At 37.9% G+C, this 18834-nt stretch overlaps 1 protein-coding gene across 5 annotated transcripts in view; it reads left to right on the top strand.

The window, feature by feature from the left end:
* The window catches only part of AJAP1 (adherens junctions associated protein 1), a 146415-nt gene that overhangs the window by 54252 nt on the left and 73329 nt on the right, over window positions 1-18834 (top strand). For 3 of the 5 annotated variants that reach the window (XM_072426196.1, XM_072426197.1, XM_072426195.1), the window contains exon 2: window positions 16457-17211. In XM_072426196.1, coding sequence (XP_072282297.1) covers window positions 16457-17211 — 755 coding nt within the window. Of the gene's footprint in view, window positions 1-4323; window positions 4403-4518; window positions 4603-16456; window positions 17212-18834 lie in introns of all 5 variants that reach the window. The other 2 variants (XM_072426198.1, XM_072426199.1) reach the window with 2 other exon arrangements.

The raw sequence follows: 18834 nt of genomic DNA on the forward strand, positions 1-18834 counted from the left end.
GGTTGTGGGATTGCAGATGTTTTTCAAAAAGTGCACTGTGTTCAAAAACTGCATTTTTGATATGAGCTAAATCAATACTTTGTTCAGAAAGCTGTAACACAAAGTTAAAGAAGATGGTTGTCATTTTGAAATGTCATAAGATCAAGCTGAAAATAAAAGTATGTTTTACTCTTGTAAACATTTCTTCATTGCTCAGGTTTGCTCACATCTAACTGCTCTTGTGCTTTCCATCTGGTGTTATGTTCAAATTATGTTGATTTGAAATGAATGTATAACTTTAATTCCAAGAATTTGGAATGTGAACAGGGTGTGTTGGACAGTCAGCGACTGGACCTTTTTTATTTATTGGCCCTGATTGAATAAGGCTCTCCAAGGCTGGGGAAGATACACCTTCTTCAGTGAAGCTGGTTGATCCAGCAAACCTGGAATGGATTTCCTAAAGTCATTTGCTCTTTACTGACAAATGTTCCTTATCCTGGACCAGATCCATTCCAGGTTTATTGAATCACCCAGCTTTACCAAAGAAAGTATATCCTCTCCAGGCTTGGAGAGCTTTTTTAGAACAGCAGTCATGTTGAAGTCCCAGTATTTTGGGGAAGGAGTCTGGATTCTCATTGACGGCACTCAACATCAGGATTGTGTGAACTTGGCTTTTATCATAAAGACATATGCAAGATGAATTACATATTGCCTTCTTAGTTTTCATAGTACTGCAATGGTTTGCTCTCCCTACCAAAGATCCCAACCAACTCCACCAATCATCTACCAATGGATTCGCCATACTGTAGACTAAATTGGCAGATTGGCAAATATAACTTTTGGTATGTTGTTGAAGGAGGTGATAAAGACGAGTTTTTCTTGGAAAAAATCTAGATTCTCATTGATGGCTCTTAAATAATCCATCAGGTTTATGTGAACCTAGATTTGGTAAGGAATGGATCAATAGCCTTTTGCCCCATTCACCCATGCCTATGTGCTTTGGGTTTGTTCCTTAGGGTAAGAGCGGCCTCAGCTGTACTGTGAGTATAAGTAAATGTTGACCTGTACTTTTTTGTGTCATACTTTTCACTTGCTGAGCAGCTAACAAAATAACTGTTGCTGAAACTTTACCTCTTGCATTGTAAGGGCTTTTCAAACCTCTGGTGGATAGCTTGTTTTATATGTATAGAGAAAAAAGTAAAGACGTAAAATAAAGTCATTCATGTACTAAATTATATTTTACCAAATGCTGTTAATACATTGGTCCTGATTTAATAAAGACTGGTGAAGATAAACCATTATGGGAGTACTTGGGTATTCCAACATAAATAGATCTGGTTCAGGATTAAAAACATTTGCCAACTAATAGCATATCATTTTTAAGAAATTCATTTCAGGTGTGCTATTTTATCTTTTCCAGTTTTGGAAAGCTTTATTAAATCAGGCCCATACTTTTTGTAGTACTGTAATAGTGTGATAGTGATCGAACTGATACACAGCTTTACATTTATTCCATGCATCTTTACCTTAACATTTAAAATGACTAACTTTCTAACTATCTTTTTACATAATATTATATTTCAGGAGTGTAAAGCTCTGACATCTTGAAGAAATCATTTGACATTAGCATAATTTGCTGCTGATTACCATAATTGTTAATAAGCGACATTTCCATAGCTGGAACCTATGCTAGGCGTAGGTGCACGGCAGAATGCAGATCTATTAAACTTGCTAAGGGCCATGTCTGCACCAAGGAAGGAAGTGTTTTATAGGTCCGCAGTGTGCCGCCTTCACTATATCACTTCCAGTTAATACTGTTTATTTGAATTGTTGGTTTTAATTTGATGATTGCTGTTGGCTGTATGGCAGTGGAGGGGGAGAAGGCTGGTGACAAATTATTAATATCGAGATGGAAGCAAGTCAATATCTCATTGGTTTAACATGCTTAGATGAAAATATTGATAGATGAGTCGTAGTGCTCGCATGATATAAAAATATCGATGGAGAACATGTAGAGAGTTCATATAATATCTTGGGATAATCTGCCTGTTATGTTTACTGGTTTTCCATGATATATATAAATATATATATATATACATATACACAATCAAAGGTTTACATGATAAATTATATACATAGCTATGTATATGGTGAGAATATGCGGACACTTATATGAGCTTGTTGAACATCCTATTCCGAAACCATGGTCAATAATATAGAGCAGTGTTCAACCCAGAATTTCTTTTTGTGCTGGTACGATAGAAATTGTATGTGGGTGGTTAGCAGTAGTGTTGGTCGAATATCCCACTGTATGATTCGACAGCTATTAGATCGAATAGTGAGATAATTTTCGGGTGATCGAATGACGAATTCGAACACCATTGAAGTCAATAGTGGGAGATTTCGGGTTATTTTTAGGGACTATTAAGGACTGTAAGAGCAATCAGATTGATTTTGCAGTTGTATGTGTTCTTGGATAGAGTTTCTCTATACAAGAACACAGGGCACTAGATGTGATGAATGGGGAAACTTGTCCCCATTCAACCTCTAGTACCCGGGGATCGCCTGCAGTCACAGCTGTGACCGCAAAGTTCCCACAGTCATGTGACCGTGGGAACTGAACTGCAGAATGTAGACTCTGCTGCAATCATTGAGAAGATGCCGGCCGGCAAGTATCTCTTATTCTGTAACATTACAGAATATGAGTAATACACAGTGAGCACAGTAATATGATACATTTGTTACATCTTTCTCGCAGTGGATAAAAGAAAAATGTAACAAATGTATCAGAATATTTCTGTGCTGGAAAGTGTGTTACAGAGTAAAGCTACGTACACACGGCAGATTTTTATCGCCCGATAATCGGCATTGGCCAAATATCAGGCGAAAATCTGCCGTGTGTACAGTCGGTGTCGTACATCGTCCGAACGACCGACCTGCCGGATCCACGGACGATGGACGATGACCGATCCTAATGAAAGGGAAGGGGGAGAGCGCACAGCAGGGTGCCGCTCTGTCGCCCCCCCTCCCCTCTCCATAGAGCATAAACGGTGCTGTATGCATCGTGCAGTCCCTTGTCGTTGGAAAGGATCGTGAAAGATCCTTTCCAACAACAAAAATTGCACGTGCGTACGCAGCTTAAGAGATATCATGTCATTGTAGGATAACCTGTAAAAAAAAAATTTGGTTAAATAAACACACAAATTTTTATTTTTTTAATACATTTTTTATCCAAATTTTACCGTCAAACCTCGTTGGGGTCGGGTCTACCCGAACTCAAACCGCCATTTTCGGGTCGAATATAAGGACAACCCGAATTCGAACACCAACACTAGTTAGCAGCCCCCGTATTGTGACCCAATTTTTCAGTAGCCATCCAAAAACAGCCGGGTGGGTGGTTACTGAAAAGTGCCGGGCGCTCCACCCAGCTAAAAGAGGCTGGGGAGAATATGTGTCTACTTATTCTAAAGAACAGTCCTGACCAGCACTACAGAGAGTTCTTTTAGACATGACAAGAGTTCTGTTCAAGCATTCATAACACAAGAGTGTAGTAAAGGGTTGCACAGTATTAAGCATTGATTACTGCAGAAAGTTTATCTAATTTCTAGTCGGATTGAAGTTAATAGAGATGTAAATGTTGTGCATCCATTTCATTAATTTGTAATTGCTTTACATTTTTTTGTGTTTCAATTCATGTACTCATTTCATGTCAATATAATTTACATTAGTTGTTGATTACCAGTTTATTTTTGTGATGTTCTGCAATATTTATTTATTGTAAAGCCTGAAGCATCTTTAAATGGCTTAAGTTACTCAATATAGTCACTAGTCACCTAAACTTTCTGCATTAAATTCCAGTCTTTGAGGGCCATAAGCCAGAAATTTTATACAAAGATAGTCATTTTCTTAATCTTTGTAAACCATTTCTAACCAAATTTACTTCTGTCTGCTAAGGAAATACTAATAATGTGTGTAAATGCCGGCCCTCGAGGATTTGAGTTGGACAACTCAGTTCTAACAGAAGCTTTTGGTGGACAGGACCAACCATACATCTTCAACTGTCGCCAGTATGGAGAGACTGTCCCTCTTTCCTCTTTTTGGGTGGACAGATGAACCTCTATCATGTATTATTTAACTAGTAAAACATTTTTTTTTGCTCTAAACCTTCATATAACTTAAACAATTCCATTTATTATTTAAAAAAGCTAATATAAAGGAAATGTAGATGATAAAAAATGTCTGTTTAACCAATAATTGTTTACATATTAATTAATAATGATTCATTTGCCTACATGCTTTGAGCTAAAAAGTTTTCATCTTCCCTATCTCCAAATATTGGTAAAGGAAAGAAAAGAAAAGGAAAGAGAAATGAAAAAGGGAAAGGAAAGAGGAAAGGAACGTCTCTTTGCAAATAATATCTGATGTAGGTCATTCTTCATTTTTCTTGTGTTGTCAGATGTCATATGTCCCTTAAATCTCACATATGCAATGCTTTCTGTTTATCATTTTCATATGGTAGCTTGTTTTTGCCCTCTACAGGCCAAGACAGTCATCACCACCACCATGAACCTCCAACATTTCTAACCAGTACAACTGTCACAGTCCTTTGTTCTGCGTTTCTTTGTAAGTGTTTTCCATCTTTCATCTCTTTTTTTTTTGTAATGGTATTTGCCTATTGGTCGACAGTTAAAGTTGTTTATTTTCCAGTTTATATAAATGTATGGCTATCTTTCTTATTTATGTACTGGAACGGCACTTTAACTGTATCCATCGTGTTACTTTTTGATTGCTTTGCATATTTTTTGTTTCAGTCCATGTTTTTATTTTTATGTCAATGTATTTTACACCAGTCATTCACTGCCAGTTTTATTTTGTGTAGTTTCAATATTATTTGTGTAAAACTGATTTCTCATGTTGTAATTTCTCATGTTGAATTACTGTATATATAGAAGAAATGATGTGATCATATTGTCATTGCTTGTTGCACCATACGTTCATGATTATGTTTCATCTACATATAAAGGTTAGCAATTAGAAATAATTTGAAATCTTTTTTCTGCCCAGTTGTACCCAGAACAATCTGATTTGCCTTTGGACTTCTGAGCAGCTACATAGCCATCTTCATAAAGTGACTGAAAGTGCAGCTAGTAATCATTGAGCCCAGTAGCTAAAGTTTGTATATTCCCCCACCAATATTCTGCTGTATGTATAGTGCGCCCTTATACTAATCCCCCTTATGAAATTCCCACACATGATTGCTAGAACTAAAATGCAATGAATTAGTCAGGCCGGGAAGAAAGGGCTAGATCAGTGTTTCTTGCACTTTTTAATAGGAGAACACTTAAAATAATTTTCAGGTCTTCAGGGAATCCCTTCTAAAGTTACTACAACAACAGGCCACAGTATATTAGCATTGGGATCTGTAAGAAGAATGCCTCTTACATTGCTGGCCAATGGAAAGAATGTCACCCTTACAGATAGCCAAAATGATCATTGGCAGTGGCATACTGATCTGAAAGGTGCAAGTGTTTTATTTCTCAAGGAACTCCTGGCAACCTCTGGAGGAACCCTATGGTTCCAGGAAACCATGGTTGAGAAACACTGAGCTGGATGGTGCTGGGTGTCTGGAGTGGCCCTGTGGCAGTTCTTCCAAATGCAAACCTGCCCCAATCTTCCACAGCCATGTGCAAAACAATGGCATTAAACTGAGTGGTTGGGACTGCAATTGTGTCTATGTCAGAACAGTGCGATTTACAGTGGGTCTAAAATGGCCCTAATCAATTTCAGTTCAGGAGATGAGCCTGTACAGACTAAAGGGAGGCCTGGAGGTTTGCTTTAACAATAAGGTAGCTGAACGTGTGCTATCTTATCAATAAATTACTTTAAACACAACTCATGGTGGTCACAGCTGAATGGCAGCCATTGTCTGGACCTGGTATCACGCCATCTGAAAAAAAAGAATTCTGTGACATTTAGTCGATTCTACAGAATTCCAATCTTAGGATGTTTTAGCAGTCGCTTTACAGAACATGCTGTTAGCATGAAAGTGACTTTTTAAAGGTCAACTTCTCCCATGTCAGAAAATATTTCTCATGCTTTGCTTAGTTCAGTTTTTTTTGTGAGCTGATGTATAGAATCACCAATCTCTTTTCTTAAACATATATTTTTACATGTATCCCATTGCTAGCTAAATCTCGGGCAAATTTGAAGACCCAGCAGGTATTGTAGTCCAACTTTTGTTTTTAGTTTAGAATGGGTTAGGTATCCCAACGCTTCCTGTCCTTGTATCACCCTATCACCTGGATAAGAAGTGAGACTTAAAAGCTCCAAAGAAACTGCCAGGCTTACACCAATGGCATCAGGCTAAAACCTAATTGCTCCAGACACATACAGGGACCCTGCAACGGACTTCCCCGTACTGACGCATTTCGCCCGTAGCCTGAGTTAAGCTACGTACACACGTCAGATTTTTATCGCCCGATAATCGGCATCGGCCAATTATCGGGCGAAATCTGCCGTGTGTACAGTCAGTGTCGTCCATCGTCCGGACGACCGACCTGCCGGATCCACGGACGATGGACAACAGCCGATCCTAATGAAAGGGAAGGGGAGAGCGCGCAGCAGGGTGCCGCTCCGTCGCTCTCCCCCCTCCCCTCTCCATAGAGCATGAACGGTGCTGTATGTACAGCACCGTTCATGCATCGTGCACTCCCTTGTCGTTGGAAAGGATCGTGAAAGATTGAAAGAAAAAATATTCGTCTTTACAAATGGTAATAATCAATTTGGCAAAACATCTTACACACCTATAAAAAAGTCAAAATACAAATACAAGTAAAACACAATCAATTATAATATATCTACTGCACTAATCCATAAAAAAACAACACTTTTTTTAAACATAATTGGGCACAATCAGTCATTACCTTAAAATGGTAAAAACAGTGAATTATTAGAGTAGGATGTAAAGAAAAAGGCTGTTTGAAAGGAATTGGGGAGGAAAGGGGGTCTTCGGTTAATGGGACTCTGATTAGGACAACAATAGACACAGAGATTCGCCCCATCTGTCATCACTTGCCCCATCCCTCTCCAACTGCCTGCAAGTCCATCTAGTTCTTATTCACCTTCATTATATTATATCAGCTCACATGACAGATTTGTACCATGCTGGATGCATGAAAGGAAATTAAACATTGCAATGTATCAGTATAACATTGGAGCTTGATTCATTTAATAATTACTGAAGCATGATAATTGTTAGCAGACAGTCAAAGACAGTGACTCAGAGAGGAAACAGAGCAGAGATAATGGGAATCAGCAACCTTATTGAGTCTTAACAATCCAGAACTGTTGTGCTGTCTGTGACTTCAATGAGTCACCAGCAGTCCTGCATGAGTGTGCTGTCAGTAAGTATTACTATGAACAGTGATTCATTCTATCCAAGGAAGCCATACTTTAATATTTAGGGCAAAGTACTGTATTCTGTGTTTGTAGTAAAGTATATTTAACTTTTCGATACGCAACACAACCTAAATAATTTACCCGGCTGAACTGCAGGAAACATTATATAGATTAGGAGGGAAGGGTTTAAAGATCAGCAGGTGACAAACACGAGGTCCTGAGCATCTGATTGCATGAAAAGAAGTCAATTTTCAATGATTTCTTCTTATTTTTTATTGCAGAGGTTAAGGGAATGTGAGCCATAGCAGATTGTACATCTGTTATGGGACTCAGCTGCACAGGTAAAACATAGCACAAAAGTGGAACTTGAGTTATAGCAGACCTGTTACGGTACCCAGAAGCATATGTGGTGTAGGTACCAAAGGTAGAAGTTAAGGCTTTGCAGAGCCCCTAGCTGCTATGGGGACCTAGAAGCACAGGTGGTGAAGAGATCAGCAGTGAGACCTAAGCCATAACAGACTGTAAAACTGCTATTGTACCCAAAAGTGCAGGTAATACAGATATCAGGGATAGAACTTAAGCTATAACAGACTGCTATGGGACCCAAAACCCTTTGTAGTGCATATATCAAGGGTTGCACTTAAGCCATAGCAGATCATGCAGCTGCTAAGGGGCCTGTAACAATAGGTAGTATCAAACATGGACAACTTCTCTTGGACCAGGTAGCACAAGTAGTGCAGATTACAAGGATTGAACTTGAGCCATATCGGAACATACAGCTGCTATGGGACCAAGAAGCATAGGTGGTACAGATATCAACAATGGAACCTTCATAACAGACCATGCCATTACTATACGACTCAAAAGTACAGGCAATACAGATAACAATTGTGGAACCTTAGCCATAGCAGACCTTAAAATTGCTTTGGGATCCATAACCTTTGGTAGAGTCCTCGAGCAATGGGTAGTTCAGATAACAAAGATAGAACTTAGGCCATTACAGACCATACAACTGCTATGGGACCATAAAGCAAATGTAGTGCAGATTAGAGGTATGAAATTTGAGCTGAAGGAGAACTTACAACTATTATGGGACCGCAAAGCACATGTAGTGCAAATATCAATAGTGGAAGTGAGCCATTAGAGACCGTACAACTGCTAATGGCCCAAGACCCCTTGGTATATGGTACCCTTGGTGCAGATATCAAAGGTAGAGCTTAAGCCATAGCAGACCCTACAACTGCAATGGTGCCAAGAAGCACAGGGTGCCCCTGGATTGGTTGCACAGCTATTTGTGTCACAATTGCACTTTCCAAATTTATTATATTAATATAAATATGGTTTGGGAACTGATTGTTAGGAAAGCAGTTCATATAATTAGAGATCAGAAGAATGATTTTGGGTAAATTGATTTTGTCACAAGTTGATCAATTTTACAGTTGGCTAAATGTTTAACTGGTTAACTCCAAGGGGTCTCTCTTCATCAACCTTTTCATTCAACTTTACCCTAAGCTCATTCATTATTGCATTGCATTAATTCAGAACATTTGTAAATCAACTTTTACGTACATTTTAGTTGGTGAATTCTGAATGTCAAAATTTATAAACAGACATCTGTTTAATTCAATAAATAAACAATTTTTAACTTAAATTAGACAAGTTTAGAATTTTGAATATAAAAAAATCAAAATGTCAACTAAAATTAAATCAAATAGAAAAAACATATAAATGCTAAACTGATACCTGTGTGACAAGCTCAGTGTATGGGAAGCTCTTTTTTGTTTTCTTAGAAATTCATTTGTAATTTTAGTTATTTTTTTTTGCCATTAATCAGCTTTCTAATTATGTTTTTCTATTAAAAATTTGTTCTGAATAAAAGTAGTGCAGTATATAAAACCCAATAAAATATTAATAAACTTCTCTGTAAATAAGTAATGAAGCAAATAATAATAATATTATGATCATTTATTTATCTTATTGTCATTATCATTTATTTATGAGCCATTTTCTATAGTCTTTAGGTTCCAGCTGCAAGTAGATTTGCCTTTGGAGGTTCATATAAACTACATTGCTTGGCGTGTCTGTGGTAATTATAGACCTCAAGACTGACAGGGCAGCTTGTGTTGCCCCCAACAGCCAAATGTTTATGTTCATAGTACATAAAATGTAGAAGCTTATTGTCTGTAAGGAGCTAATAGAAGGAACAAAAGTTTTATCTTGGATTTCTAATGGCCGTAAGAATCTTATTACCAAAAACTGGAACCAATCAAGGGAACTTACTCATGCAACAAAAAGTACATTCTGAGTGACCCCTATGACGTGTTGTCTGGAACCCGTTTCATCCAAAATTCAGATTTGAGTGGACCAAGCACCAGATATAATTTTATGTTAAGTACGTGTATTCAAAAAAATGGGCCTGAATATAAAAGCTCTCCAAGACTCAAGAAGATAGACTGTCATGGGTGAACCTGGGTCATCCACCTTAGGGTTAGGGTTTCTCATCTAGAAATGAATGGGGCTCCTGGGTTTTTGGCTAATGTGGATCAGATCTTACCTGGTAGCCGGACCTCATTGTTAGTTTTACCTGTCCACAGACCTTTATATATGTCATCTGATTACCATTAGGGTTCTCCTGCTTTTTCTTCTGTGTAAACCTGTTGCTGGATAAAAGGGCTGACTTCTACTTGAACACTAAAAAAGTACATGTGCTGATTATTTGTTTTGGGGTATAGTTAGTGTATACTTGCTTGGACAAGCAGATGTATTGCTTGTCTTATGTTATACTCTCTAAAGCCATTCTGCATTGAACTGTGTTCATTTCCTGTCTTGCTGAATAAAAGTGCTGAACAAATCTACTTGGACTACATAGATATGTCCCTGTTATAGTATTCACATGTCTCACTCCATCCCATAACCCAAAAATAAGAGGATTGCAATGCTTTCTTTGTGACAGGTATCCTTTAAACAAAAATACCTATAATCAGCACATCTGATGGTAATACCTTTCAGGACTCAAATTCTCTTTGACCACATCCCAATATACTATACAAAAAAAAAAACAGTCCGTATTCCCTTAGGAAGCCAAATTTTGTAGGGACTTTTAAGGTCAGGCTCGTGTAATCAAATAGCGTTAAAGTATAAAATCACATTACATTTTATTTGTAAACATTAGTTAAAACCATACATTACAAAATATAAAATCAGACACTTGCTGAAAATAAAGCACTCAGTAAATCCCCTGGTGGAAATCTCTCCAAATGGAGTATTCCAATGACTTCAACGTGTTTCGCGGAATCTATGTCTACTTCCTCAGGAAAAGGAGATCTACAAATAACAATTTATTCTGAACTTACATTGAATGTTACAGTGCTGCTTAATATGTTGGCGCCAAATAAATCCTGTCTAATAACAATAATAATAATAATAATGTTGAGTGCTATCGGTCGTCTAGTGATTCTAGTGAGAGAGAATCACTAGACGACTGCTAGCACTCAGCATTCAATGTAAGTTCATCAGAATATTTTGATTATTTTATTGTGATAAGCATTGTTAATTTATTAAGGAATTGAAGAACGTGATTGTAGGAAATATAAATAAATGCACTAAGAATTATTTCTTATTTATAGATCTCCTCTTCCTGAGAAAGTGGACATATATTCCGCGAAACGTGTTGAAGTTGTTGGAATACCTCGTTTGGAGAGGTTTCCACCAGGAGATTTACTGAGTACTTTATTTTCAGCAAGTGTCTGATTTTATATTTTTGTATGGTTTTATATAATGTTTACAAATAAAATGTGATAGGATTTTATACTTTAACGCTATTTGTTGCACAAACCTGACTTTAAAAGTTCCCACAAAATTAGGCTTCCTAAGGGAAACCGAACTGTTTTTTTTATAGTCAGCACATGCCACAAGCATACAGCGGGCAATAGACATTTCTTGATTTTCCCGCTTAAGGTTTAAGGCCTTTTATCAGCATGCAATTGCGTGTTTAGTCATTTTTTAGCAGCTGCCAGTGGGGCGCAGAGGAAATGACATATTCAGCAGAAAGTCAACTGCTGGTAAATGAGATAATATCAGCTGTTCTCTGTGATTCCTCAGCGGTGTTTAATATGCTGTATGCCAACATGATATCAAATTGCTGTGTACATTAACATATAACAGCACAAATGTCTATGTACTGTACATTCTACTTTCTTTGTGAAACTTCTTGAAAGTGCACCTGTGCCAAACAAAAATATTTTTTAGATTTTAAAATTTAAAAGGAGCTTTTAAAGATCTGTTTTTGACTTTTCCAGTTGCTTTTAATATGTTATTATTCATCCTTAATGAGCTTTAAAGATTACAAGGGCTCTAAAGTCCAGTTTCATTCTGTTTCTAACAGTTTAGAAACATCTGCTAGTTAGTTGGAGGGCTTGATGCAACCAATAAAAGCTAAGATTTTGATCCCTCTATTCTGAACTAGCGTTTTACCCAAGGCATTAGTTCACTGGCGTCAGAAATGGCTTGATATTGATGTTTTTTTCAATCCCAGCCAAATTGGGGACAGGCAAGTTATTATTGCAAAAAGAGGTGGTGATATCCCTTCTGCAATTAACAACTCATCTGCAAGCAATTTTTTTTCTAGTTAGGTTTAGTTCTGCTTTAACATGGTTATCACTTTCCAGTGTGTATGGGGGTGGCTGCTGTGGACTGACAAACAGGGTGGAGCTGCAACACAATGAGATTTAAAATGACAGACATGGGATTCGTGAGATTCAGGGACTATTTTTTGTGAGATTCAAGGACATGGTATGTGTGAGATTCAGGGACATGAGATTCATGGGATTCAAGGACATGGGATTTGTGAGATTCGGGGACATGAGATTCAAAATATTCAAGGACATGGGATTCATGAGATTCAGGGACATGAGATTTGAGAAATTCAAGGACATGAGATTTGTGAGATTCAGGGGCATTACAAGTATCAAACTAGATGATTGGGATGCACCTTAGCACCACTCAGAAGCTCAGATCTAAAAGATACATCAAGGAGACTTTGGCACTACAGAAATGTTTCCTGGATGGCCATAGAAGTATGTGCATCGTTATTCTACTACAAAACACAAGGCATTGCACAGTGCATATGTCCAGCCTGCTCACTGCTGCGCAGCTCAGCAAAAATTGTAAGCAATGTGCAGAAAGAAAGACATAATTCTGTACAGCACTCCAATATTAGGAAAACAAAAGCCCATGCCAGGGACATGCATTTCCAAGAACAGATTTTGAAAACAACTAGCCGGGACAGCCAGGGACAATTGGCAATCACTGAATGTTCTTTTTGTCAGATTTTTATACTGAAATAATCTAATAAAATTATTATACTTTAGACAAAAGGAAAATGAGCAGTTTTATTGTCTAACAGCTTGGTACAATTTGAGGATACCTTTGTGTTGTAGTTTCATTGGTAACATTTCCTTCCTGATTAGCTATTAGATGTTTTATGATCCAAGGTATGCTGTATATTCATGATTTTACTATTTACTATAATTAGTATTTTTTTATCCAGAATTTTCTTTTCTGAAGCACTGCTGTAGTTTCAAATGACAAGTAACTCTATCATGATGTATAATTCAATAACACTGAATACCTTTGAAACCGCTCGTCCTTGATCTGCACATATTCTGCACATAAAATATTCTATAACAATATTTACACAGTGCTGATACACAGAGCAAAACCTGTCTGTTAAACTAACTGCCCGACGATGCAGGTTGTACTAGGTGAGTGGATATGGGTAGGCTGTGGCCCCAGGTATACCCCTCTATTTTCATTGCAACAGTTGAGTCTGGTACATCTTGTGGTTATTATTATTAATAATATTATTATTATTAATAATAATAATAATAAACAGTATGTACATAGCGCCTACATATTAAGCAGCGCTGTACATTAAATAAGGGTTGCAAATGACGGACAGATACTGACAGGGACACAGGAGGAGGAGAGGACCTAGCCCAGAGGAGCTTACAATCTAAGGTGGGGGAAGTAGCACACAATAAGAAGGGGGATATGTAATGATGGGTAAGTAGTGAGGGTTCCAAGAGACAGGAGTAGGGAAGTTTGAAAAGTTGCATTTAAAGTGCTCTTTTAAATGTGCAGAAACTAGGAGCAAGCCTATTAGGATGAGGAAGACCATTCCAAAGATTTGGACAGCTAAAGAAAAGTCTTGGAGCCGTCCGAGTGATAAGGTTATGAGTGAGGAAGTCATTAGTAGGTCATTGGATGAGCAAAGAAAGCGGCTAAGGGAGTATTTTTCTACCAGGTCAGAAATGTAAGTAGGACAAGAACTGTGAAGCGATTTAAAGTCAATCTATTTTTTATTTTATGAGTTTTGTCCACTCTCCCAGTTAAATAGTTTTAGGTGTAAACAACATGAAGTCAACAGCTTACCGAAATCGCTTAGTTTTATACCTATTTTATATTATGAAAAAAAGAAGGGTCTGGAAAACAAAGGTGGTGGGTGGAGGGAGTGGTCAGACATTTTAGATGGGCAGAAACAAAGTTATGAACATTAGTATGAAGATCTCAGTTCTAAAATATTCAAGGCATATAAGAAGCCAATGATTGACTTGCTCCACCTTTACCTATATCAGTGGTGGATGCAGCCAACTGTGAGCCCTTGTGCAACTGACTAAAGCCTCCCACCTTGACACCCTACCATGGGGAACATAAAAGGAACAGCCCAGGAACTGAAATAGTCCTAAGAGGAAGAAGTGGTCAGGACAGGGATTACTGGGAGAATTTATTCACCTGCCACAGACAAGGGAATCACGTCACTTCACTGGCCTATGGAATGGCCTATGGAATGGATAGCTGAGGTGTGCAGACAGCTTTCTGAGGACAAGTGAGCCAGACACTGGGGAAGAAAAGCAGGCATATAGGTGGACATTAGGCAATATGGGGAGCCCCTGCTGGCTGTGGTGTGTCTGGGGCCCTCGTGTAGTGGCATACTCCTAGGTCTGCCCCTGCCTCATATTTTAGTTTTGGATTGGCTGGGCATTTACCTACTCCAGGGGGGAAATTGGATGTCAGGCCATAGTTCCCCTCATCCCTCACATGTCAGAGTATGCTCCCATTAACTTAATAAAGGTCCAACAGGTCTCTTTACATAAAAATTATGAATGTTTATTCAGTGAATTTTGATGGAAGGGATTTCCTGATACTACTACACTTTGCATATCATTATTGTCCCACTGAATCAACATGAAAGTGTTAAAACTGCATTTGTGTATATTCCGTGTCTAGACTACAGATAAGAGAACAGCGAAGCAATAAATGGATTCTTCAGCTTTGAAAAATAAAACTGTAACATGCCTCAGCATGACTAGCAGATCAAAGACAATAAAATGAAGCAGAAACAGCTTATATCCAAAATATCATAATATGACAATGGCACGTAAAGAAGTGCCTGAGTTGCTTCGCTGTGTTTTTCTCTTGGGCATAATTTAGATACAGATCATTACTTGTAATAATGTAATTTCATTATTACTATTTAATCTTCTCTTCCAGTACACAATATTAATAAATAGAATAACGTTTTTTCACTTGTTATGCTAATTAGATAACAGGGTGCACTTGTTCTGTTTAGGCATTTAGTTGGCATTAGTTCATAAAAAGATATTTGAAGATTCATTTAAACAATTATAGATGGCAAAGAATACTGATGATTTGAGCAAGTTGGTTCCCGTTAATAAGCTAAATAGATTTTTGAAATGTATATACGGGTTCTGCTTTATATGCCAACGGATCTGCATATCTGTGCAACTGGTATTAGGATTGGCAAATTGACCTGCATTTTTTATACTTCTGTTAGGTGATACAGATTGGTCACCTTCCAGCCTTCCGCTTAATATTGGACAATAAAGGAGCAGCTGCAGACTGATGAGCAGCTCTTTTTGCTCTTTCCTTTGTCTGGTAGCACACGTGAACTGCAGCATACCTGATTAGCTAGTACTGTGGTCGCCTCCGACAGGGTCACACTTCAGGACAGCAAAAGACCAGGTGCTAGGGGAAGCTGGAAGGTGAAGTAGGTGATAGGTGAATATGGCGAGGGATGGAGGAGAGAAGGTATTAATAGGGTGCTGACAGGAAGTGTGGGGGGGGGGGGGGCAGTTGATCATAAGGAGTGACTTTTCCACCCTCTTGCCCATTAGGCTTGAGTTGCAGATGTTGGCTGGTAGCGGATGTTTTGAGTTTGGGAGGGGTGGTTTGAAGTCCTCGAGGGCGATGATGTGGTAGTGCATTTTGGTAATAGGTGTGGTATCTCCAAAAGTTTGAGAAGAGGTTGTGACATATGGGGTTGGAGGGTATGGAGGGGCTGCAAAGAGAAGGATCTGTGTGCTTCTGGGAGCAATAATTTATGGTGGTAGAACGAGGCAGTTTACGAGTATCGCCTTCAAGAACCTACAACCTAACTGGTGTATTTAATGAGAATTTTAGTGGGACTGATAAATGTTGAATGAGGGGATATGGTACTGTTGTAAGTAGTTTGTATTTGATGTTACAGTTTATACATATTTATATGTTGGGTATGTTTAAAAAAATAGTTTTGACAAAAAAGTGGCCATTATGGCCACTGGACCCATGACTTCAGTGTTGGTATTAGTAGGGGGGGGGGTATTCAATGAGAAAAGATGTGTTGGGGGGGATTGGTAGTGAATTTACGAGCTACCTGGGTCATGCAACTGTGTAGTAGAGTAATGTAGATTATTCATGAAAAAATTTGCATTGCAATGCGCAACAGAACAAACAATATTATACGTTATCCCCAATCCTTAAAAAAAATCTTAATTTCTTCAAAAAATACTTATTCATTGCCAATAAGATAAAAATAATTAAATTAGTGATTTTCCTCTCTCGTGTAATTAATCACAACATGGTGTAACACAGTTTTGATTAAATAGTGTAAAATATTCATAAAAGCTGATTTGTACGGGGATATATTCAATTAATAATGATATATCTATGCTAAGATTTCTGAAGTGTTAAAATTGTTTTGGACAGTGTATTCTAAACCATTGCCAATGTCTTTCTGCAGATCAGGCCCTCCGATAGGAAGCCATGTTTGGATATTGATAGCCATTTTTCAACTAGCCATGGATTTTATAATTTGTGAATCGGGGTCACCGAGTACAGCGTACAGATATTTACAGAGACCATCGCTGGAACATAGGATACAAAACACAGCATTATGGAACCCAAAGGGATGGCCAAAGCCAAGAAGTCGAAGGTATTTTTGGAGCCCGTTTACAAACTTACAGCAGGGTGGTGGTTCTCAGCTAGAATCACAGCATTTAAATTTGTATCATAACGACTTTGACAGCAGTTTTTCTAGAAATGTGCCATTACAGTACTCCACGAGAGCAAAAACAGTTCCTTCAACGCAAGGACTAAGAGACTTGCTGAAAATTACTCATTTGAGAAGGGGTAAGAGACAGCTCCAAAGAAGAAGTTGGAATAACTTAAGGCCTTTCTTGGACCTTGAAAGTCAACCCACCACCATTTCTGAGTTTATTTTATGGGGGCCGACTGGGGACGATGAATATGTGGAGTCCAGCACAATCCCTGGAATTTATGAGACCACAAGAACCTCTACAACACAAGCCAGGACGACATTGGTGGGGACCACAACGTTAGCCCCTAGCTCCACAACCACACAGTCTAAAGACCTGACATCACAGAACCCTGTGGTAAACAGGGGCAAAAAAACAACTGGAAGGATTAGCACAACAGAACCATACCCAGGAAACGGGAAAGCTGCTAGACCACCAAGGATACCCAATGAAACCTCAGGTACAGAACACTTTTAGAATATTGTATCTTATTGTATACTTGTTGATTTAAAATGAAAAAAAAAAAACTTTCTGTGAACCTGTGCCCATACCTAAATAGTAAACATTTTAAAACAAACTCTCATGTACTTCTGTATCTAAAAGCATCAAGCACTCCTGAAATCCTAGCTGTTTCTCCATATAACAGAATCTTGGCTATCCGTCTTATCTTCTAAACAAACAGCAAGTATTTTTTAGGCTGTTAGAAACTGTTGATCTTGAGGAGAACTTGAGGATCTCTAAAAAAGAATAACTTAACAATAAAGACAGCTAGAGAGGTCAGTGAGAACTTGTATTAAAACTGTTTTACTGTTTGATAAGTATATAGAGAATGCAATTAGTTTAATGTTCATGGTCTGGGCTCAAGTTCATCTCATAGAGTTTGTAGCCTAATAAATGTATATTTAAAAATCTTAAAGTGGATCCAGACCCATGCAAACATACATCTCAAACTCTGCAAGACATGTTGTTTCTAAAAGATCAATTACTAGAGGTAAACATCCTTCAGCTGCTCTTTTGGCAAGATCCACTATTTGCTCCATTCCAAAGCAATGCGAGGCAAGTTATCACTAGGCTTATCCTTCTGTGCCTATGCCCCCATCATTAATATCAAGTGATCAGAGGGAAGAGTTGGTAGGAAGAGTGGGTAGGATATGCCTTTGATAATATAACAACATTATAATGTGCTAATTAGGATCAGCTAGGCAGACATACCTTTGAATTTAAGTCTCAATCTGCTTTAAGTTGATTTTAAACTTAAAAGACATGAAAACATTTCTGCTAAGTTGTACTGGGTCTCTATTTTTAATGCAATCCCAAACAAAAATATTTACTAGTGTACATAAAATGATTGGAATCCAAAATGAAGTTTCATGTTTGATGGGATCCAATCCTCTCAAGCTCATTTGTTTTGTAATAATAGAATAGTAATAGAATGCCAACAGGGTGCAAAGCTGTCATCAAAGCAAAAGGTGGCTTCTAGAGATCTAAAATCAGGTTTGTTTAAAACATAATTGTATGTGTGTTCCTTCATAGTTTGGATGTCTTTAATATTAATCTACAATATAGAAAATACCAATAATAACTAAAAAACATTGAATAAGAATAATTAGAATGAGAACAATTGAAGAAGATATAATACAGGGTATTGTAGTAACTTCATCAAACTAATTTGTTTAGAAAGATTTGCTATCAGATCAGACCCCAAGTCATAATCAGAGACATATCTCTTTCCGCAGGACTCGTGTAGTATGTCCTCCACCAGGATCCCACTGGGGATGCCTGAAACTTCACTCAGGCTTTGTAGACCTCCCTAATAAGCTTTAATAAAGCTAGATATATATTCAATTTAGATACAATTTAGGTAGCGTAGAGATGAGCAATTTAACTGATAATTATGGAGGACCTCAGCTATAAAGAAAGAATAATTGAAGCATTTAGCACTTATGGGGCAATGTGATTAACCTGCATCAATATGAATGGTGCATGTATAGTGCACTTGTGGCACAATGTCCAAATCTGAGAGTTTAAAGATCAACCAGTTTCTTGGGGTATTGGCTTTGACCTTTTCTTTATTCTACCCCAA

The sequence above is a fragment of the Pyxicephalus adspersus genome, chromosome 11 (genome assembly GCF_032062135.1).
Source record: "Pyxicephalus adspersus chromosome 11, UCB_Pads_2.0, whole genome shotgun sequence".
Lineage (NCBI taxonomy): Eukaryota > Metazoa > Chordata > Amphibia > Anura > Pyxicephalidae > Pyxicephalus > Pyxicephalus adspersus.